The sequence below is a fragment of the Callospermophilus lateralis genome, chromosome 1 (assembly GCF_048772815.1).
Source record: "Callospermophilus lateralis isolate mCalLat2 chromosome 1, mCalLat2.hap1, whole genome shotgun sequence".
Lineage (NCBI taxonomy): Eukaryota > Metazoa > Chordata > Mammalia > Rodentia > Sciuridae > Callospermophilus > Callospermophilus lateralis.
The window spans coordinates 195,460,522-195,485,115 of record NC_135305.1 but is presented as its reverse complement, the minus strand read 5'-3'; the positions used below and the strand labels follow the sequence as shown (position 1 = coordinate 195,485,115).

The following is a 24,594-nucleotide window of genomic DNA, read 5'->3' as shown; positions in this document are numbered from 1 at the left end:
AGTGGCCTCTCCCTTAATCTGTACCAGGAGTTCCTTATCATCCCTGGACCTTTAATTTGTATGTATTAATTGGTCGATCACTGGAACATGATTGGATTTGATCATTTAGACTAATGATCCATTAGATTTGATTATTAGATTGCCAATTGACCATTGGCAAAAAGATCAATTAGATTCTCAAAGTCCCTTTGACAGTCTAATGAAAGCTGAGGACCCTCAAGAGGAAAGTGCTTGTAGTACAGAGCCTTGTCATTAAATCTGATATTCCCAGACTTCCTGAAAAATCTCATGAGATAGCATCTTAAGGTTCAGAGATTCCAGAATCTTCTTAAGAGTTATTTTTATCATTTGAAAATCCCTAAAGTCGGTCATCTGTGTTCCTTTACTCCTGGCTAAGTAGAAGTGGTCATGTGCTGGTACTCTGGTTTTCTTATGAGGATGAATTGCTAAAAGCAAGAAGTTCATGCTGAGTGCAGTGGGGTTCCTTGGTGAAAAGATGGGGAACCACTAGCCCATACGGTACCTCCGTCTTCATACGCTTCACCCTTCCCAGAACTCTACTGGTCTGGACTGTCCTGAGCACATAAATACTGCAAAATTATACTGCTTTATTATTTCATATGTGTATGTGTTGTCTTCTCTTTTCCTCCTTAAGACCTTTAAGAGACTGTCTTAAAGGCCCCTTTCTTGCTCCTCATGGGGCTTGGCACCCAGCCACCATTTTCTCAGGAGATGCTATGTCTGGTCCATCCTTTGGTCAGCAGGGGGCAGCAACAGAGTGGGCAAAGATGGCCATTGTTCTTCAGATTAACCAGGCTTTTCAGAGGTAGAAGAGCCCTTAAGGAATGCCTCCTCAATATGAATGCAGAGGAAATTGTCCTTAAAACAAAAGCAGCTTTACTAAACTCTAACAGATATTTAAACTTGAAGCAGTATTTTAAAAAATTGTTTTATTAAGAGGAACTGCCAGTTTTTCAGATGCATAGGTTTTTGGGTTTTGATGCGTTGGAGTGGGGTAGAAGGTGAGGTATACAGCCCACGGCCTACGCAGGGAGCCAATGAGCGTTTCCTCATGCAGGTTGCTATCTTTTATTGCTAATGTATGTGAAAATAAGGCCGATTTATCCCTGGAGTGAAATATGTATTTACATTGTAAGTGCAGAAAAGAATTATAGCATGTTTTTATTTTGCAGTTGGGACATATGAGAAAATATCAGGAAGAGGAGCTCATAATATACACTTCTTAAAAGTTTAGTTAAGGTGGTGAATTTACAGTGCACAGACGAGTCTAAAGGGAGATGATAAATTTCCAAGAATTTTCTGAAGAGGAAATGCATTTTCCCTCTGTAAATGCCTGGATTAGCCAAAATTAGGCCACCTCAACTAGAGGCACAAATGTAAAAATTAAAGTAGAGCATTTTTGCCCAGAGAGAACAAATCTGGAGATGGAATCATGAACCTGAATCCTGAAGGATGTGCTCAGCGGTTCATTAAGGACCTGAATGGCACCAACCTACGCTGGCCGGGCGCTAAAGAAGCGTGGTATGGGCCTGTTCCCCAGACCTCAAGGCGAGAGCTTCAGGGAACTGGGGACATGGCAACCTCTGACCTGAGAAGTAAGGAAGACTTCATGAACTGAGAAAGGGCTCTGGGAGCCTGGTATCATGGACTTTGACCCCGAGGGACAAGGAGGAAAGGATTTGTAGGTAGTTGTAACCGAGAAAATGGAGAGGTGCTGTTATCCAAGCGGTGGTATGTTCATGGGGAGGCAGGGACAAGATGTGCAAGGCACCTTTTGTGAGTCCTGTTCTATGCTATATTTTCCAACTAGTTATTGATGGACCAGCCATTTTTCTTTCTCTGGTGATGGTCAAAAGAAAAGAGGAATTTTTTTCCTATGAAAAAGAACTGCTTTAATCACCACTGCAGGAGGAAAACACAAGAGGGCTCTTAAAAGACGATTGCTTCACACTGCAAAATCCAGAGCTCCTTGTGGTAATTTTAATTTCCACAAAGTTAATTGAAGTGTTAGGTCTGTGGATCTGATATGGAAAAAAAAATAGCACAGCTAGGTGAGTGGTTTTCTAGGTCTTAGAAATCATCAGAGAATATGAGAGAGCGCTGAGAGAGGGCTGTGGATTGAGCTCTTGTCTCTTTAACACCTCTGTAACCTGGAAGATTCCATTGACTTCATTATAGAATTGTGCTGCAAGTTAAAAAGGGGTGTTTGGGACTTGGTTGTAGTGATGATTAATCATAAACATTTATCAGAAGTTACACAGGAAGCCGTGGAACCCTGGTGTTCATGTCACACAAGCATTGTTTAGGGAAATGTCTCAGGGTTCAGCTGGTTGGTTTTGATAAGTGTTGACTGATGTTTCAGTTGACTCAAATCTTCTCGTGAAATGAGTTTTCAGGGTTTTTGCAGCCAGGCGTGATGGCACACTGCTTTTCTTTTTAGTCTCAGCTACTGGGGGGGGGGGGGGGCTGAGGTTGGAGAATCGCTTGAGCGCAGGAGTTTGAGGCCTCAAAAAGAAAGGATCCACAGTATTTGGCACTTTTCCTTTTATCTCCTGAGTATCAGAATCTATACTGGGTTAAACAGCACAAAGAAAAGTGGGTAGAGGGGAGACCCTGTGCTGAAGAGATAGGTAAGTGTATATACACTATTGTGTCCCAAGACCTCTATTCTCCACATCAATGTCAACTGACTGGACCAGGGTATGCATCTGACCCAAGGCTGGCAAATCACATCCACTTTCCCTCAAATCTGAGGGAGAAGAGAGACTGGTGGATTTGGCTCCAATGGCTCTGCTGAAATTTGAATAAGTAAAGGAAACCTAGTTGAGTAAGAGGGAGAGGGTGTGTGTGTGAAAACTGAGGGAAGAGGGCAGAGATGAGAGAGAAGGAAAGGGAGGGAGGAGGAGTCCTTTCTAGAAGATTCTCGATATCTTGTTCCTGTATCCATATCATAAACCTTCTCCTGGAACTAGCTTGGGTGGTTTCTACTCTGTGCTACTAAACCGTGACCACGATGAACCAGCTCTTGGGAGATGTGCAGAAAAAATTGAAACATTGTTCCTTGGCTGAGGTTCTCAGTCTTAAGACCCAGGAAGAAAAAACAACAACAAAAAAAAACAACCTATTCTTTCTTTTTTCCCAGTATTGATACTGTATAACTGTATACCATCTTCATGGTCAACTATAAAGTCACATTGATGTTCATTTAGATTGGTGCCTTTTTTTTTTTTTTTTTTTTTTAATAGACCCGTCTCTTGGTTCCACAAACCCTAAATCTTCTCAAATCCCTGGAATGGAGAATAGTCGGGTCCCAGGCCTCAAGATGCTAAGTGCTCTCCTTCATATGTTCATTTATTCTTTTAACTCCCCTAGTAGTTTTTGTCTGCAGTGTCCTGTTCCTTGTCTTTATGGAGCTCGGAGCCCAATAAGGAAGAGAAAGATTAATTGATTAGTAATGTATTTAGCCACAGCCATGGTGCACTCTGAGGAATCGTGACCTTTTGTGGGTGTGGATGGTGGAAGGCTAGCTGTGAATGCAACCCATTGGGCTCTGAAGGAAGAGTAAGAGATAATGAGGAGCTGGGCTTGGTGGTGCACTCCTGTAACCCCAGCCACTCAGGAGGCAGGAAGATAGCAGGTTTGAGGCCACCTTCGGCAGCTGAATGAGACCCTGTCTCAAAATAGGGCTGGAGATGTAGATCAATGGTAGAGCATTTGCCTCACATGTGATAGGCCCTGGGTTCAATTTCTAGCACTGGGGGGAAAAATTAGAAGAAAGCACTACATGGAAGATACTGGATCATTCAGGCAGAGCCTTGTTTATCCCAAGATCATAAGATTTAGTTAAGCTTTAAGAAGCTTGAGGGGAATATGCCTAGAGCTGTCCAATGTTCAATTAACATGTTTCGTGCACTCTGCGAGACTAGTATAGGGGACCACTAAAGGGCAAGGCTGAAGTTCAGGGTGCCAGGCTAAAGGGGAAAATTTCCTCCATGAGTGGAAGTCATAACAGCAGCCTGTAATCAATGGAAAGGAGCGCTTGGGTTTGCCAGCTTGCAGAAACTTCCAGAAACCTAGGGCTCTCTCCCTCCTTCCCCTTTTCTCTGCCTCCATCCTTGCATCCTCCTCCCTCTCTTCATTCCCCTTTCACTTGTCCTCCCTTCTCCCCCTTGTCTCTCTTCCCTCTCCTCCATCCACTCAACAAGCATGTCCAGCCTCTCCCATGAGCAGTGTCCTTTGATGAATGTGATCCCATGGGCCCTACCCACAGAGTTGACAGCATGGCGGTGGATGGATGGATTGAATCAGCAAACTGGGCTGATGTGTGGGACAGACATGATGGAGCTGATCCTTTTGTGTGTGTGTTTACACAAGCAGTGGTCATGAACTGCACCCCTTTAAAACTGTGTGCACGTGGAGAAGTGGGGAAAGGAACGAGGATGTCACCGAAAACAGCTCCACATATAGCCATCTGCAAGGGGTGTTTGGCCTCTTCACAGAGCATGTGTGTTGAAAGACGTTATTCTGTCTCATATTTGAGCATCGTGAGGTTTACATTGTAAGCAGTTCGTGTGCCAGAATTGTGTTCTGTCTTCTGTAAAATGGTAACTACATTGTCATTTGCCCAGTGGGGATACAATAAATATTAATTACTGGTGGCTTATCCCTTAACATAACTTCCACTTTCAGCTTAATGAAGCAGATTCCTGATAAATGCATTTGTGTCTCCAGAGTTTCATTTGCTAAGGCTCAAAGGCTGCACAGGATTTGCCTCGAGGGGTGAAATTCTTGTCCATTTTTTTTTCCTTTCCTCTTTCAAGCACCCTTTGGAGATGTGTTTCTTCTTGAAAGCAATTGACAGTAGTAAAACTCATTTTAGCTGGAAGAGAGAACAATGTGGTCTGTAACTTTGGACGTCTGATAAAATGAGTACTTAAAGTTTTAAGGATTTATGGGCTAGAGTTCAGGCCGGTTATATAAGTGGCCAAGCTGGACTGACAATACAGATGTCTGTTGGCATTTGTTTTTCTTGAGGAATTTTCAGACAACCTATTCTCCTTGCAAACCAAAAGAATTTCCCTGCAGTAGATTAAATAGCTAGAAACTTGGTGTTCCTTTGAGATAGGCTGAGCATGCATGTGGGTCATGAGTGAATGGAGGTGAGGCATCCTCCAGGAGATGCCCCAGTTTCCTATGGGGCAGTGTTTGGTTTGTACCATCTGTACCTATAAGAGAAAGTATCTTGATAGAGTACCAGCATTGCATGAAGAGAGGTGGTAGGTTAATTGGAAAACACCGAAAGCTGGTTAGGAAAGCAGCCTTTTGGTTTCTATTTTGGCTTCTACATGGTGCATGCTTAATGATTTCTGAGTTAGAGAACTGAGAGAAGCTTTTAAACGCTTGAGTGATAGTCCTGCCTCATTTACAGAACAGTCCCTTACCCAGTGTGATCCACTTCTTGCTTGCTTTTGCTTTCTATGACTCTTACCATGGAGAGCTTGTCTCAGGGTGTCCTCATCCTTAGGATGAACTGCCTGGTGGTGCAACCACTGGCTGAGCATCTGCAGCCTCCAAGTAGAAGGCCCCCTGAGGTGAGCCTCGTGCAGTGTGCATGTGAGCATCTGCACCCAGATCCATGGGAGCAGCTTGTCTTGTGTGTCTTTAGGGAATGAGGTTAGGGGCCAGAGAGGTTTGCATCCTTGGCACTGTCCCCACTTCCACAGATTATGGTTTAGACAAATGGTTGACCCTTCCAGCCCTAGGATTGTATAAAATGGGAATGACAAATAACTAGCCCTACCTTGTGGCCAGGGCAGAGTTGGGAGAAGGAGAGATTGTGGATGTGAAGGCGCTTTTGTAAGCCAGAAAGATGGCCTTGCAGTTCATGGACATGGATGGTACTGGTATGACTTTTATAGTGGAGGTGAGAAGAAGGAGAGGGGAGGAGGAGAAGGGCTGCTGTCTGTGTTTGCCCTTAGGCTAAATGTTGGGCTCACATCAGATTTAGAGCTTTAGGTGGGGAATGTTCCTCCTTGACCCGTTGGGTTCTAGGAACATCATAACTAGCAAGATTCAGGTGGGGTTGGGTTTCCTTATGTTTATAGGGACGGCAGGAAGTGTTTCCCCTTCTTGTTCCTGGAAACTTTTAGGAGGAGTGCTTTTGTTCTTTGAGAGCTCCTGGATCTCTGTTCTCCCCGCTGTCACCCACCCACCTTTCCTCAGGGCTTCTCTTCCATCGCTGGGTGCCATCTTACCCTCCCCAATAGTGCCCACCCCAACTTCCACACTTGATCCTCCATACCAGATATGGAAACTTCCTGGCCTTTTTTTTTAAAACCCCACTTAAAGGAGGCATGTGAACAATGAATTAAGACGGTGAAAAACTGGTTTTAAGGTTTTTCTCCCTTTGATTTTTTTTTTTTTTTTTTTTTTTTTTAGGAAAAATGTGATGTTAGAGAATAAGGACAGTTCACACATTAATGAGGAAGTACAAATTACTGCAACTTTTTTTTTCCCCCTAGTGATGAGCTGGCGGTATTAAAAAGCCTTAAAACATGTTAAATACCTTTAAACCCAGCAAATCCTCTTTTTTAAGAAAATCATTGAAAACTTATGCTAAGATTTAGCTACAGAGAAATTGGTTGAATGGTCATTTGTCAAGGAGAGTTAAGACATCATTGTAATGTCCAGTGGTACAGAATTGACCAAAAATGTATGGCATACTTATGTGATGGAATGATCTGCCTTGTTTCAAATAGTACTATAGAAATTTACTGACATGTAGAATTAAAAAATGTTATATGCACCATTATGGTGGATAACAATTTTCATTAAAAGTACAAGTTATATAACTACATGTGGATATAGATTCATAACAAGTTCATATACCAAGATGTTAATATTTCTTATTTTGGGTATGTTATGTGTATTTTATTTTCTTTAGTATTACTTTTGTAGTTTAAATTTTTTTTTAATTATTTTTTTTAATTAAAATAAGCAGGGAGTAGCCTGCTTCAGAGAACAGTGTTTATGGAAACCCTGGTTCAGGGTATTTTGTGAGGGAGACCAATCTTGTGTCCAGAAAGTGTTCTTGATCCACATTCAGGATCATGTTTGGATTTATATCTGGGGGCGGCAGAGAGTGTAGAAAAATGAGCAGTGAATGCAGGGTCATGTGATCATCCCTCCTACTCAGAAAACTCCTATGACGCTGTGCCTTTTCCTTTGACAGCAGCATAAGAGATTATTTCATTTGTATCTGGCACCCTTTGTTACCAACATGTTAGCATTCATTATTGATGCATGGAATCAACAACTTCTTAACTTTTGTGTAGATGTTGTAGAGGAGTTCGTGGTTCTTAGTTGGGACCCCTGTAACAAAAGACAGATTAAAGCAAAAATTCAAGGCCATGCGTGTATGCTTTATATCGTAGACGGTAGATACTTGGAGAAATGAGTAGGTCTTGGGGTGGCTTAGACCTCAGGCTTCAATGCCACCCTCTTCGGAAACGGGGACAGGTATGGGAAGTTGGCAGGTGCACAAAGAGCTCAGCAAATGAGAGTAAGGCTTGTCCTGCAGACTTGACTTGGTCCTGTCCTTAGTCCACAGTGACTTTGCCGACTTCTTCCAGGTACAGAGAGGGAGACATCTTGACAAAAGGAGAGTTCCTTCATAGCTCTAACTTTCCCTTACCAAAAGGCAACTTCAACTTGGAGAGCTGCTTCTAGTCTATAGTTTCTAAAATAATCAGCTCACCATAATCCTTATACCCAACAGGCCTATTTTCTCAGTGGCATAGTCTAATCTCCTACAGTGGCATGTGGGATGGCATGTGTGGTCTCCTACACCATCTTCCATTACACAATTCTGAAAACACTACATGCTCTGCTTCAGTTTTTCTTCTAGCAAGAAGTACATGAGAATAAGTAATGGAAGTTGCATTGAAGGAACTTTTGTTTTAAAACCAGGGTCTGAGCTTAGGGGTGTAGCTCAGCGGCAGAATGCTTGCCTAACATGTGCAAGGCCCTAGGTTTCATCTTCCTACTGGAAGAAAAATTATTTTTCCTTAATCTCTTATCTCATTTTAATGGCTACATTGTATATCTAGGGGGCTGGGGTTGTGACTTAGGCCTAGCATGGGTAAAGGCACTGGGTTCAATCCTCAGCACCACATAAAATAAAAGTATTATGTCCACTTTTTTCTTTTTTTTAAATCTACAACTAAAAAAGAAATCTTAAAAAAAAAAAAAAAAAATCTCTAATGGTGCTGTGGAAAGGCATCCAGTACGTGTGTGTGGTTTGCTAGTGCTGCATTAGGAAAGGACCACAGAACCTTACTGTCTCCCGGATTTGGAGGAGTGAGGTGTACGATTGAGCCATTGGCAAGATTGGTCACCCTTCATGATCATGATTGAAGGAGCTGCTCCAGGCCTTTCCTTGGCTCATGGATGGCCCTCTTCTCCCTGCGTCTTCCCCTCCTCTTTCTTCTATGCTGTCTGGTCCAAATTTCCTTCTTATAAGGATACCAGTCACATTGGAATAGGACCTGCTTTAATTAGCTTGATTATCTCCATCATGACCCCTATCTCCAAATAGGTTCATATTCTGGAGATATCAAGAGGGCTTCAACTTGTGAATCTGGGGCAGGAATGGGAGGAGGCTACAATTCAGTCAATAGTTCTCTCTCTCTCTCTCTCTCTCTCTCTCTCTCTCTCTCTCTCTCTCTCTGTGTGTGTGTGTGTGTGTGTGTGTGTGTGTAATCCCAGCTGCTAGGGAGGCTGAGGCAGGAGGATTGCAAGCTCAAGGCCAGCCTGGGCAACATCATAGCAAGATCTCTCTTAAAGAATATTTAGTAAAGTACTGGGGATTTAATCCAAGGGCACTTTACCACTGAGCTATGTCCTCAACCCTCCTACACCCCCATTTTTTTCTTTTTTTTGAGACACGATCTCACTAAGTTGCAGAGGCTGTCAAACTTGTGATCCTCCTGCCTCAGCCTCCTGAGGGTTTATAGGCATGGGTTACCATGCCCTTGCAAAATGAATTTAAAAATTAAAAAATATTATTATAGAGAATCTCAAAATAAAAACATTCAAAAATATTGAATCTCCATGTTCCCATTGACAGCTACAGCTCCCCCTAAGGCGGATCACTCATCCTTCCTCCCTCCCTGCCCTCAGTGGACTATTTTAAAGTAAAAACTAGTCATCATTTAAAGCAATACAAGTTACTTATAAGGGACGATCTTTTAAAAACAGTATTACATACCTGTGCATTATTAGAGCCAGAATAACACCAAATGACAGTGCTTGTCCCTGGGAGGTGGGATTACAGGTAATTTTTACTTCTTTGTAACTTCATTAATTGAAATGAGCCAGTTTTGTTATCAGACAACAATCAAACAGCTGATTTCCAGATGGTGAGAGAAGGTGACTTGAGGGAATGAGGGACAGTGGAAAGGACAAAATCTTGCCGTAATTGTTTTCTGAGGCAGGAAGTAATGTTGTGCTTCTGGAATATATGAAAAAAGAGGAAGAACATAGGATCGTGAGTCATAGTATTTAAGGCACAGCATGGCACAGAAGGACTGAAGACCAGCCCTACCTTGCCACAAAAAGGAAGCTCTGTGACCTTGGCAAGGTCACCCGGTCTCCCTAAACCGTGGTTTGGTATCTGCAAAAGGAAAGAACTGGACTTGACAGACCTGTAGGGTTAGTTTGGTTGTGAATGTTCAAAAACTTGAACATTTCATTTGTGACTTAATAAAATGCAAAATTTACCTTAATAAATTCTTATCTGCAGTGTGGCATTGTTGAGGATGGTGAGGATGTAGTTTTAAAAAAAAACTGAAGGTGAGAAATGATGGGTACATTTTTAAGAAATGGACAGATCATCACTTTTCAGAAAGTACGTTTGTGTGTGTACATGTACAATTCAGAACACCCTCAGTAGCATGGGTTCATTTATAAATAGCACTAAAACTTCTTGGTAATGTTCAGCATGCTCATTATAAACTATAGAGACCAGAACAAACTTCAGAAGTCTTGTGTCTCTGGACTAGGATTTCCACCACTATTTAATTCCTGTCTCCCTCATCTCATGATAAAGGCCAGCTGTCAAAATATTGAACTTTAAAAATGCCACTAGCCTACCCTGCCTCCCAGGCATGGGGTGGACAGAGAAATCTGGGGTCGCGGCTCAAGTCATTTAGTAATGGTCAGCCTCAGGAATGACCCCATGAAGTCCAGAGCCAATGGGGTGTGAATCTGGAAGATAGTGCAACACCTGGAAATGATGAATGCTGCTCTCCTGGCAAGTTTCTGAAAGGAAGAATAGATTCTGTTAGCAAATAGATTAATGCAGCTTGCCAGTTTGATAGCTTATGAAGCAGCCTTCAACTTGGAAGTGAAATGAGGATGTGTGCACATAGAGACCTTTGAAAGGAAAGTCCTGAGGCTTAAAAAATGACTTCAGACTGGAGACAGCCCTCCCTACTCAGAGGTGGGGGCAAGATGCAGCTGGAGCCACCTGCCAGATGATCCTGCTGACGCCAGCACCTGTCCCTGAAGGCTAGAAACCCTTTCCTCACTGAGACTGAAGGCATCAGACTGGGGAAGTGTCTGTTGTCCCTCAGGTAATGTCAGCTGGGACCAGTGGAGGCTGCCGAGGTAGAAAATAACCAAACAGACCAGAGGAGTACCACAGCAGCTCTGAAATTAATTCATTTGTCATTGAAACCGCAACCTATAAACACGGGCCAGGACCTGTGCTAACCCTAAACATGTGACTGCCAGCTTAGGGAAATTCAGATAGGACCCCAAGTCTCCTAATCTGATAACCAAAATGCCTGGGACACAATTGAAAATCCCCAGTCATCTCAAGAATCAGGAAAATCAGTTTGAATGAGGGGAAATAATTACCTGACATTAAAACTGGAACAAAGCACGTGCTAGTTGAATTGGAGCACAGCTATGCCTGTCTGCACTATCTGTGGCTGCTTTCAGGATACTGTGGCCAAGCTGAGGAGTCATCACAGAGACCACAGGGCTTGCAAAGACTGAAATATTTATTCTTTGGCCCTTTACAGAAGTTTGCTGAACCCTGAAGAAAGCTCATTGAAGACCTAAAATTACCCTTTTTTCCCCCTTATTTACCCTTTTTGTCTCCTTTAATTCATAGCATAGAGTGGTGTATTCCTTATATCAGTTGTCTCCTCTTATCTTTGATAATTCTTTGGGCATAGCTTCACCTGTTTAGCTAGAAGCCTTCCTGCTTTGGAGTTAGACCCCTTTTCTCCTGATCATCTTGTCCCTTATTGCAACTGTTATGCTCTTAACCCTGCTCAGAAAGGTGGGTTTTGAAGATCTGTGCCCTAGATGGGGTTTTTTCTTTCTCCACTCACTTCATCAGGCTTGAGAAATACTGGGGAGTTACAAGATGTTTGGGGCTGATCTATACAGGGTTGTGTTTGGGGATATGGGAAGCAGTTTTTCCAGGGTATGCAGGACTCTGTCCATAAGCTGCTCTTGGTAGCTAGTCATTCCAGATACATGTTGTGCCAGGAGATAGAACAAGAGGCACAGTCTGGGAAGTGTTGGGAAGGCTGAATGTCAGGTGTAGAAGCCCGGCACAGAGGTTTGGAGAATTCTGGCCCTTGCAGGGTGGAATGCTGACAGTACAGTCAGTTGATAAGAGAGAGTTGATTTTTATCTTTCAAAGAGCACCATCTCTTCAGGGTGTTGCAATGTCTCTGAGGGAGGAAGGCAAGGTCAGAATATGGAGAATTGGAAGTTTCGTTTCCAATTGGGGACTTCATTAGGATTAAGTAGTGACCTAGATATAGCAATTCAGAACTGGTGGAAACTAGGCAAGGATTTTGAGGCAAATCAGAGTTTTAATGTATAAACTGCTTTTCCCTAAAAAGAGTTGGTGAATGCTCAAGAAGTTAATGTAATCATCAAAACATTTCTGGGGCAGTTTCCTGGAAGAGTAAAATAATGCTTATGATGTTAGTGAAATAGGAAAGTCTTTACTAAAAACAGTAAGCTACATTGGGGTGAGTGCATGTGGTTTTAGTTCTTAAAACGTGGTTTTTAAAAAAAAAAAAAAAAAAAAAAAGCTTTTAAGCTAAGTACTTTGGTCAGGTAGATTATCCACAGACCTTCCCCCATGGTCCGGAGGGGAGACTTGGCCGGGATTCAGAAATTCCACCAGACTAAGGAGAAGTGCCCAACCAAAGCCACCTCGGACTTTCATGCATTGTTCTACTTCCAAACAACATGGATGGCAAGGAGTTACTGCAGGCACCAGCAAGCTCACGGAGGCTCCTAAATACAGGATTAGGAATCTATGCCCGTGAGGTTCCTTATTCCCGATCTTTCAGACATATGGATGAGCGACCCAGCCTGTATTTGGTGACATCCAACCTGTCATAACTGGACTTCTCAGATCCTTCTAAAACCTACACCAAGATTTGCAGCTTGGGCAAGTCGGAACAAAGGAGGCCCTTATCCCTTTGCTATCTCCTTTGGTTCTATGAGAAGATTTAAACTCTTTGAGCTGGCTGTCTTGGAGTGCTGGCTTTTGCATCTTGGTTTCAGCGTCTTTAATCTCCACTCCTGTGGTTTTATTTTGTAATGCACATTAGTAGCATTGTCTGTGCTGTGGGAAACGGGCCAGAACGTCTTCTCCCCGCTCCCTGTGAGGTTTGCTCATTTTGAAAGTTTCCTTATCTATGAAGTTCAACTTGACCTGCATTTAGTTTCTCATACCTTGTGAGTGTCAACACTGAGGTTGTATCTTTGACATTGAATTTGGGGCCTCATTTGTGTGCCTGGGTTACGTTACAAGATGATGGCACCCTTGACTGTGGAAGCCAAATGCCAGAAAGAAAATGAAGTCTCTGCTTGCTCTGTTCAACACTGTGGCTGAAAAAAGCTGATGTGCCTTAGAGGAAGTATGTGAAGCTCTGATTTGGAACTTACCTAAGTGAAGCAGGAAATTCAACATTTTTGTTAAGGGCTGTAGTTTACTGGTGAAGGGCTGTGCTTAGCTCTTTGTTGCTAAGCCTGTAGGTACCTTGAAAGTGGGAAAGGAGCCTCTTGGGATTTGCTCTGGGTATTTTGGGTGCATACAGCCTTTGAGTACCACATTCAGCTTCATTAAAATTAGATCTAGAAATAATTAAAACTTGTTCTTCCAAAGTCTAATGAGTCCTCTTCATCAGTGCCTCCCAGTCTGAGCAAATGAGAGCAAGAATAAATGTGGCATACGTGTAGGCCAGGAAGCCTACATTTCTTTAAGGGTACATTAAATTTCTTTTGGAGTCTGATAAGGTTAATATAAAGTGAAGATGGGCATTGATTGTCATTAAAAACTAGAGTTGTGGCTGGGTGTGGTGGCACACACTGGTAATCTCAGCTACTTGGGAGGCTGAAGCAGGGTGACCTCAAACTTGTGATCTTCCTATCTTAGAAAGGACTGGGATAGCTGTGCACGGTGGTACATGCCTGTAATCTTAGCAGCTTAGGAGGCTGAGGCAGGAGGATTCCAAGTTTAAGGCCAGCCTCAGCAATTTAATGATGCCCTTTCAAAAAATAAAGGGCTGGGCATGTGGCTCAGTGGTTGAGTGCCTCTGGGTTCAAATCTCAGTGCTCCCCCCCCCAAAAAAAAAAAAGACTGGGATATAACTCAGTGGGAGGGTGCCCCAGCACACTCTACCCTGCCCCCTCCAAAGAAAAACCAGAGTTCTGTTTCACAGTTCACAGGAAAAGTGGATAAAAATCATTTTGAGGAGATGGGTACTATGTGCCAGTCAATATGCTCAGCTCAGTTTACCAAGAAAGATGTTGCAAACCATAAGGTGCTTGGTTATTGTTCTCTCGAAGAGAGTTATTACTCAAGTGGGCACTGCTGGCATTTCAGGCACCAAAATGCTTCCTCCCACCCCTGTATTGGGCATTAAACTGTGTGGCTGGCCCCTACCCACTTGGGGCCAGCATTTCCCCACCCCATCCCCACCCTGACCCCTGTCATTGTAACTGCTAAAACTACCCCATTGCCATTTCCACATGCCTTTTCTAAAAGGCCATTCTGCTGTGGCACAGGCCATAGGCTCTCAGTAAATATTGTTGAATGAATTTTGGGCGAGCTGGTCCAGATCCATCTCTGGACGTGTGCCTCTGTTGCAATAGAAGAGAACACTCCATGAGCCAATTCTGTGTTTTTATTACCTCAGATTTACATAATAGCTTTTGCTTGTGAAATAACAAGAATTTATTCATACTATATAATTGGAGTATAGTTAGTTTTTTTGATTAAAAATGAATATATTCCACAGTTAAAGGCTTGATTTTACTCACCTATTCTCTTAAGCATTATGGCATCGTTTATAATAGTCAAAACCATAATCTATTATGCGTTTCATCATTATGTTCTTTTTCTCAACCCATCATCTTTCTAAGACAAGGTTTTATGGTAAGTATTTACAGAAGATGCTGACTCCCACAAATAGCTTGAAATCCACTTTTTCTTAACTATTAGCAGTTATACATATACTTGACTATCCATGAATACACAGACATTTTATCTTCTTGAAATCAAAACTCAACCAGGCAATATTTCTTGGCAAGCTTAAACTGATAACAAAGGTCTTGTATTTACTAAATCTTTAATACTCTTATGCTTTTTGAGTATAATAGTTTCTGTGGACTTGGTGCCATGAATAGATTCTCTTATATTTCAGCAAGAGAATAGTAAGATCTTGGCTTATTCATTCAATAGATATTTACTGTACTTGGGCTTCAGTGCACAGCACAGATAATGATTCCTTCTTTCACACAAGCGTAAGTGAACATAATAAGTCTAAGTTGGAAAGTGATAAATGTTATGGAGAAAACTAAAACCAGTAAGGAGGTTTGGAGTCCAAGCTCTTGGTACAGTTTAAAATGAGGTGGTTTGGGCAGATTTCTTGAGAAGGTGATTTTTTTTTCCCCAGAAAAAAATCTGAAGGACAAATGAATACTGTTGTGCCCTTCCTATGCTCTAGATGCTATTGTAGGAGCCAGAATGGCTAGATATACCCTGTGTAATCTGCAATAAATAAATAAATGAAATCCACAGGACCAGGTAGTGGGTATGCACAGTAAGATGAGAACACTTCAAGCCATGTCTGTGCAGCATGCTTATTAACACTGACCTTTAAGAAATCATTTTGATGCGATGACACCTGTGTTGATAAGCAGGTTTGCAAGGGAAGAACTTCTATTTTTTTTTAAAGCCAGCGACTACACCAAATGATAGAAAATAGCAGGGCTCCCTCCTACCCCCAAAAGGCTAATCATGGAAGGAGTTTTGGGTCCAAGTTCAGTGATTCTTATAGAATTATTGCTGCTTCTAGCTGCTGACATCATGTTGGTGACAAGGATCCTGGAGTTGACAATGACAAAATTGGAGATGTTGCTCCAAATTAAGGATGGCTTTTGTAGAAAAACTTGAATGAAGCCCTGAAAACAGGAGGCCAACCAGTTCTGTGACCTTGGGCAGCTCCTTCACTTCTCAGGACGACTAATTATGTGCCAGACATGGTGCTGAGCACTTTATGCACATCATCTTGTTTAATGAGATAAGTTGTAAAACATTAAAGTCCCTTTCTAGCTCTCCTTGGATTTCTTTGTCCTTGATTTTTTTCCCCCCCAATTCAAAGACACAATTAGACTGAACCTTACCATAAGCTTAGGATTTGAAGCCAAGTCACATAGTAAGCTGTGATGTAGGGCCGGGTCTAACATTCCTGGTTTTCCTTTCTGTCATCTCCCATGGTGATGCAGAAAGCCACATGGTGTGTGGCAATTTTGGAGAGTGGAGTGATTTTGCTAAGATTGTGCTCATATAAATACCAGCTCCAGGTTTCACTTGCATTCTTTTTATTTTGGTAGATGGACAGCATATTTTATTATGTGCTGCTGCTGATCAAACCCAGTGCCTCACACATGCTGGGCAAGTGCTCTGCCACTGACCTATACAGCCACAGCCCCTCGCTTCCATTTCTTTACCCTGAAATAGGACTGCCAAGGAGTGAAGAATTGGAGCCGGAGGGACACCGGAGGGAAAGCCACAGTGTGCCCAGTGCTCCCATAACCCTCTGTTAGAGAATGTCGAAAATGAGCACAGGACTTGTGCTCTTATTGTCTCTCTTATGGATTTCCTACTGAAGATCTGTAACATGACCAGCTCAGTTGGCCCTGTGCTCCCTTTCATCTCTGATGTCCTAAGTTTCTCTTTCAGCCAGAGTGCCTTTGATTAGATTTACCTGGACTGACTTCTCCCAGACTTGCATATCTTGGCAAAGGACTAATGTGTGTGCAGCGCTCTGAGTCGGTCTGGCCTTGGTCTCCCCAGTTCACTGGCGCTGGCTCTCCAGCCTGCAGAAAGGAGAACTTCCGCACCTCACTCTGCGCTGTCCTCTCCATTTTGTAGATGATGAACCAGGTGGAAGGGCAGCAGAAGAACCTGGTGCATGCCATTGAGTCCCTGCCGGGCTCTGGCCCCCTCACTGCCTTGGACCAGGACTTGCTGCTCCTGAAAGCTACCTCTGCGGCCACCCTCAGCTGCCTCGGGGAGTGCCTCAACTTGCTACAGCAGAGCGTGCACCAGGTGGGCCCATCCAGCCACAAGCCGGGGCCCTCAGGTAAGACCCCGGGGCGTTACCTTGTTTGGGATGAGGCTGCCCAGCCTATGTGTGTGCATGCATATGTCCCCCTTTCTCCACTGTCCACCCTGCTCTCCTTTTATCTTCATGTGTCTCCATCCTTCCCTCTCACTCCCTCCCAGTTTGGAATTTTTTTCCTTAAACAAATTAGAACATAACATCCTATGAATAATTTAACATGTGGCATGAGCACTGTGGGCCACCTCACAGACTCTCTGGCCCCACACTGTATATCTTGTTCCACTTGTGAGCTTGGCACTTGGCACCTGTCTCTTAAGATCCATCCCTGTGCACCCTCTGGTCCCTATTTCCATGATATCTGACCACCAGGTTCACCACCCAATGTTGTCAACAGACACACGCAGCCTCCAGCTCTGTGCTCTGCTCACCCCGCTGTAGCAACATCCTTGGCCAGGTCGCCTTAGGGATCTCTCTGGAGTATGGACCAGAAGCATCTCTAGTTCTTTATCCAGAGACCATGATGTTTCCTTGAGATGCCTCAATAATGCCTTAATAATGCCTTAATAATCAATAAGTAGACATAAAGATGTGTGTGATAAGTAAGTTTAAAAATGTCAAAATAGCTTGAGCCTTCGTCATGACGCACATAATCAAGTCTTATTAACAGAACAAGAGATACCTTATTGAGCTTTTGCGTAAGGGTCCATCCATTAATGAGGAGATAAGCTAGCATAGGTGATGAATAGTAAAGTTGCTGTGAGCGCTGGTCTTCCTATCAAGCTTTCCTCAAGTGCCCTTTGTCCTCCATTTCATGGAAGATTAAAGGCACAGTTGGTTTTTCAGAGACTGAGAAATTTGAATTTCTTTATGTGACTGACACCCACTGCCATTAAATGAGTCGTGGTCCTACCTGTGTTGGGCCTTCACTTCCTGGTTTCTGAAAGCTTTACAAAGAAGTTTTTGCGTCCATCTTTTGGATGAGATGCTGAGGATCAGGGCAGTTAAGTGACTTCCCAGGGCCCCCCAGTTGCGTGGCAGAGCCAAGACAAGTCACAGGCTCCTCACTCTGTGGCAGACCCCACCCCACCCCACCCCGTCCTGGGCCCTCCAAACTGGGGCTGGAAACCGTGTCTTGCATCACAGTTCTCTCAGGGCTGATACGTCTATTTTTAAAAAATAATTCTAGGCTTCAAAAAAGTTGCAAGAATAGTTTGGAAAAATTCTCATACATCCCTCTACAAATTCTTCAAATGATGCATTTTATGACATTTGCTTCTTTATCATCTCTATCTGAATATGAAGCATATGGATTTTTTTTAACCAGGTTGCAAAAGTGATAACCCTTCTCAAATACTACCATGTATTTCCTTTAAAAAAGATACTGCCCTATATAGGCAGCCTAATGATCAAAATTGGTGAAACAACATGAATATACTTCTATTCCCTAATGAACAGATCCTACTAAATTTGCCACGTTTTTCCCTGGTGTTCTTTAGGAACAGGAGGAAAAAGCTCTGGTGTAGGATTCAGTCTTAGGGTAGATCAGTGTGAGTTTGGGAGCAGAGTGAAGGAATTCAAACCTGGTTTCCTCCCTTTCCTCTCCCTTATCAGCTTGAAAGAGTTGAATGAGGAGGCCTCAGCCAGACTCCTTGATACTTTCTGATCTGAACGGAGGTTTGGTGATTCTCACTGGGGCTTGGGCACAGGTTCAGGGATAGCCTGGATGTGTCAATGGTCTCTCTGACCCTGTCTTGTAACTTCTAGGCTCTGCAACCAGATGGGCTCATTCTGAGAATCTTTGATTAATAAATGTGAACTTGTACCATTTTCTTATTCCTGAAAAAAAATCCCTTAAAATATTTCTTTAGGACCAGTTTCTAGCAAACTTTTTTTTTTTCCGTCTGATTTTCCATGGGTCTCTGGTGTTAAGGACTTAAAGGGACAGGCACAGATGATACAATTTCAGACAGATTGAGAGTGTAGCAATGTGGGAGAAGGGGAGGGTGAGCAGTATCCCTGAGATTATGCCATATAAAGTGTCATCCTTCATGTCTTCCACCCCCCCCACACACACCATTTGCCCATTGTCCCTTCTTTTGGTCCATTTTCATCCAGAAATGTGGCAAAAAGTTGGAGTATAGGGACTCTGAAGCATAACAATGACTAATTTGTCTCTAGTCCTCCCCTCATCCCTCTTTTTTTTTTTTTTTTTTTTGGTACTAGAGATTGACATTAAGCACTGAGCATATCCCTAGCCCTTCTTAATTTTTGAGACAGGGTCTCCCTAAGTTCCTTAGATCTGTGCTAAGTTGCTGAAGCTGGCCTTGAACTTGAAATCCTCCTGCCTCAGCCTCCCAAGTTGCTAGGATCACAGGCATGCACCACCATGCTTGGCTTGACTCTTTTAAGAGTTCTAGTGCCTTATAACACAATATAGTTCTTTAGTTTAAAACAATCTATGTGTTTTTACTTAAATTTATTCCACAAATTGTGGAGGGAAAATTATTTCTAGCATCCAAGTCATCCTAGTTGCCCCAAATTAAAACATAAATCCAGACTCTGAAGCCAAGCAAATTGAGAGAATTTGGTAACCTCCTGAGTGTTACCACAAAGTGTGTTTATTTACTGTCTTGGGGTTCTCCAAGTTGATGCTAGCTGCGGCTGCCTGATACACATTGACAAAAGCATACTTATGTCTTAGAAGTGCCAGCCTGGTTGATGGGCATCAAAATCTCATTATGTGAAACTGGGGGGCGGTATTGGGGGATTCAGTTCAGTGGGCAGCGAGGCCCAGAGTTCTTGCAGCTCACCAGATATCCAAATGGGTTGTTCTTGCTTGAACTGCTTTCTGACTCCTGCCCTATTTTTTTTTTTCTTCTGCCTCTTTTCTGGATTAAAAGTGAATTTGCAACTGGGCATGGTGGTGTACACCTGTAATCCCAGCGGCTCATGAGGCTGAGGCAGGAGGATCTTGAGTTCAAAGCCAGCTTCAGCAACTTAGCGAGGCCCTAAGCAACTCGGACCCTGTCTCTAATAAAATTTAAAAAGGGAGCGTGTTTGCTAGGGAGGCAGTTCACTGGTTAAACACCCCTAGGTTCAATTGCTGGTACCAAAAAAAAAAAAAAAAAAAAAAAGAAGCCATCTTGTATTTCATCTTCTGTAGCATTTCATTGTCACCTGGGAAATATGTTGTCTTGGGAACCTTTGTCTAGAGTGTGGCTCCCTGATGCTCAAGCAGTTTCGGGCACCCAGAGCAACTGGATCGAAACCTGAAAATACTTTTGTATGCATCTGCCTCCCTCCTGCATTTGGCTCCCGGACCTGTCTCTGATGTTATCTTTAGAATCTGCTGGGTCTGAAAAGCTTCTGTTTACTGAGAAGTTTGTAATGAAAATTAACGAAGTAATTTGGCTTTTTGATCCAGGTTTAAGCAGTGCTCTGGCCCTTCCTGCTAACTCTGCCTCAGCAGCTTGATGATGGGGAAAGGCCTGGGTGACCAGGGTCAGGGAGTCTGTTTTCCCAGCCCAGATGTGTGCCTCCACACCTGCAGAGCCAGGAGGGCTGGCATGGGAGAGAGCTGCACCTTTGAAGTCACGGGGAGTGCAGAGGACCGTGTCTTCTGCGGGGTTATTGGCGTGTAGGTTTTTTAGCCCAGGGAACAGAAGTCAAATTCAGAGTAGATACCTGTAACCAGGAACTGGCAGTGTCAGGGAGAGCTGGGCATTAACAAGCATGATGGGGTCAGTGCACACTTGGGAGACGACACTGGAGTTCAACAGTGGAGTGTGGGCAGAGGACAGTGGAGGGCACACTTGCCCCTGGGCATAGATGAAGGAACGTTTAATTGAAGAGAGACCCAGAGCAGAAATTAATAAGCTTTTCTTAACTTATCCTCCAAACTTTTATTCCCTTGTAAGTTTTGTGGGGAATTGTCAGTTAATAAGTCGGTTGCATTAAACCTCGGGTGGTGAGATTTGGCAGAGGGTCGTGACTATTATACACACGCTCCTTGGTTTTTCTGGTTATTTGCTCCTTCTCTGTTTGCTCTATTTTTTTTTTTCATTTTTAATCTCTTTTCCACCACCCAGAGCCTTCCTTTGCTTTTTAGGTTTCCTCTTGTTACTTTTTTTTTTTTTTTTTGGTGGCAGGGATAGGGGTACCGGCAATTAAACTTGGGGTCACTGAGCCACATCCCCAGCCCTATTTTGTATTTTATTTAGAGACAAGGTCTCACTGAGTTGCTCAGCACCTCGCTTTTGCTGAGGCTGGCTTTGAACTTTCGATTCTCCTGCCTCGGCCTCCTGAGCTGCTGGGATTACAGGTGTGCCCCACTGCGCCCGGCCCCTCTGACCCCTTCTTTCCCAACACCTTTAACTGGTTGTGAAAATTGATAACTCCATGCAGTCTACCTTTCTTCATGATTATAAGCCAAGAGAGAAACGTGATAATTCCTGCAGTAAACAAGACAATGGGAGAAGAGGAAAAACTAGTGTTGCAGAATATCTCAGATGAGTGGATTGAAAACAAAACAAACAAACAAAAAAACACTCTTCAAAGTTTTTGAGTATCAACTTCTCCATAAGAAAGCAATTGGGTACTAATGCCCTGGTTTTCCATCACAACTATGCCTTGTGGTTTCACATTTATAGATGTCAGTTTCCTTCTATTTTAGAAATTCCTTTTGTTTACTGAACCTGAGGAGGTTAGCAGTCCCTGTGCTGCAGGAAGAGGGAGGCCCTTCCAGGAGACGGCACCTGTCACAGGCTTCTGGGTGAAGGCTTTGTAGCTCTAAAGAATTCTGCAGTCAAACCTTTGCCCTTAATGACTGGTTGGTGTTTTTCCTTTGCTTTTTTTTTTTTTGTTGTTTGTTTGTTTTAAATCTTCTTTCCCCTTATTTTAATATATGGCTTATATTTCTTTTACTTTAGCATTTTGGGGAAAATATTATATCTGTGCATGTACACACACACACACACACACACACACACACACACACGTAGTAGTTGCATTAAGATTCACAAGCCTTTACCTGATATTTTTATAGTCATTAAAGTCAAGGACGACATGCTACATTTTGACTCCTTCATGATGAAGAACGGGGTATACTTTAACTTCCTCTGCTTTCCCAATCCACTTCCTAAATCTTGGGTGCTATAATATGTAGGCTATTGTTGTTACTATTTTTTTTTTGTTTTGGCCATGCTAAGGATTGAATCCAGGGCCTCATGCTTGCCAGGCAACTGCTTTACTGTGAATATTTTAATAATAGTATGCTGTTTACATAATGTGTGATTAATTCTTTTAAAATAATTTTGACTGTGATACTGAGTTATATAGCCTTGGTCGGAAAATTATTCACAGGTCCAAGGCTGGGACATGGATGAGCAAAACGTTCTCCTTGAGGGCAGAATTTAAGGGGTTCCAAAAATCTCCATAAGTAAATAATGCTTTAGTACAAGACATTTTAAAGCTAAAATTAATGCTAAAACAACCCAAGATGAACAGACTATTAAAATCTTACAATGAAGACTGTGTCCTGAGCAGTTTGGATCACTATAACAAAAACGATAGCCTGGGGGGCTTGAGCAACAGAAATTCACCTCACAGTTCTGGATATAAGGGATCCAAGTTACAGCCAGTTTGGTTTCTGGTAGAGGCTCTCTTCCTGGTTTGCTGATGGCCACCCCCTTGCTACCTTCACAAGGCCTTTCTGGGTCTGTGTGGGTGGAGAGTGAGATCGGTTTTCTCCATCTAAGGATATGAATCTTAATGGATTGGGTCCTTACCTTACAACCTCCCATAAAACCTTGATTGCTTCTGTAAAGGCCCATCTCCAATCCAGTCATGCTGGAATTTAGGACTCCAGCTTGTGAATTTAGGAGGACATAAAATTCAATTCATAGCAGACCGAATCCTCCAGGAGACAGCACCTGTCACAGGCTTCTGGGTGAAGGCTTTGTAGCTCTAAAGAACTCTGCAGTCAAACCTTTGCCCTTAATGACTGGTTGGTGTTTTTGCTTTTTTTTTTTTTTAATCTTCTTTCCCCTTATTTTGCTATATGCCTTGTATTTCTTTTACTTTAGCATTTTGGGGGAAAAATTATATCTGTGCTTGTACACACACACACACACACACACACACACACACACACTGACTGACGATGCCTCCCATTATTGTTCTATTTAAAAAAATGTGTTAAAAATTACCATTTGCTTTCATTATTCATTACTTGGTGCTCTTTATACTTTGATGCTGGGCGTCTCTTATTTGCCTGACTCTAATCCTGGCCCGCCCCATGCTGTGCCCTTACTGGGTTCCTTGCTAACCACTGGTACTTTTGTATCTCTCTCCCTGTTAAGCCACATTCTGCTTTTCTTTGTCTGTTGGTAAGTGTCTTCAGTAATTCTTCCTCCAAGAAGGCAGAATCACTTGTGGGTCTTCATAGTGACACTGAGAAGCATAAGGAGTGCAGGAGGATGGGGCCAGATTACCTGTGTGGAATTTTGACTCCCAACACTTTCCAGCTCTTAAGCCTGTTTCTTCATCTGCCAAGAGGGCGTAGTAGTACTTATCTCATGGGGTCGCCATTGGCAGTAGCTGATTTTATACAATTGAGTACAGTCATCCTTAGTGGTTAGCAAGAGCTCAAAAGTTGGCCATTTTTACCACGGTAATAACTGGGCAGGAAATGACCACAAACCCCCCAACCTCTACCCCATTACAAATCTGTTTATTTTTATTTGTGTTGTCCTATTTATCTCCTGGCATTGAGCATTTTAGTGGAATTCAAGACTCGCCTAATATTTTCCACTTTAAGGCAGCTCTCATTTTTCTGCCTGTATGATGGAAAATTTCTCTTGATTTTTTTTTTTTAAAAAATTGTAGTTGTAAATGGACAGAATGCCTTTATTGGTTAATTTTTATGTGGTGCTAAGGATTGAACCCAGTGCCTCATACATGCTAGGCAAGTGCTTTGCCACTGAGCTACAGCCTATCTCTTAATTTTTTGATTTAGTGCAAAAATGTTGCCAAACTTCCCGAGCTGGGGATTCATTATACCATTCTGTCCACTTTTGTATGTCTTTCAAGTTTTAGTAATGAAAAGCTTACAAAGCATCGCCAAACTACTACATTCTTCCCATTGATTTTTGCCAGAATGTGGTAGATCCTTTCCACAGCCCTACAGTGCTCTGTGCACCTCAGGACGCATTTCTTGGCTTGTTTCATTTTGTTTCCCCTGTTTCATTGGTCTGGTCTCTTTGTTCTGTATCTTCTTTGTTTTCTGTGCATGACTGTTGTCTGTGTCCTTTGGACTTGTGCCTGAGTAGACTTTCCTTATCTCAATGCCCTGCTTATTTGACATTCTATTATAGATTTTGATTCTGATTTTTCCTGATTCTAGTGTTAATCTTCACTGTGAATTCTGATTTCATCTCCTTTTCGTAACTCCTTGATGCATTCATCTTTTTACCTCAGCCTTTTCTATTCTGACTCCCTCTGTTCTTGTTTCACAGAGGCTGCTTTATTCTGTATTGTGCTGAGGATACACCTTTCCTGGTGTTTTCTGACAGTTTACATTATTAGAAATTTCAGAAGTAGTCTTTCTCCAAGGCTTCTTGAGGATATTTCTTTTCCTTAGCTCTGTACAGACCTTTTCATTCTCTTCATTTTGTAACTTTTCTACTTCATTCCCCAAACAAGTCAGGTCCATCTGGAATTCTAAACCCGTGATCTTTTTTTTTTTTTTTTTTTTTTTTAGAGCAGTTGGACTGGTTCGAGATGGGCTTTTCTCCTGTTCTCATTCACTTATTCTTAAGCCTTTAGAATCCATAGAGTAACATAGAAAATACTTCCCAGCATGCACTGCTGCCTTTTCCCATGATGCCCTGGTTTCATCTATCCC

The 24,594-nt window shown here is 42.7% G+C and overlaps 1 protein-coding gene across 1 annotated transcript in view; it reads left to right on the top strand.

The window, feature by feature from the left end:
* Osbpl10 (oxysterol binding protein like 10) overlaps positions 1-24,594 on the top strand; it is a 265,907-nt gene that overhangs the window by 174,787 nt on the left and 66,526 nt on the right. The window contains exon 5 of the mRNA XM_076843146.1: positions 16,499-16,709. Within this exon, the coding sequence (XP_076699261.1) occupies positions 16,499-16,709 (211 nt within the window). The remainder of the gene's footprint in view (positions 1-16,498; positions 16,710-24,594) is intronic.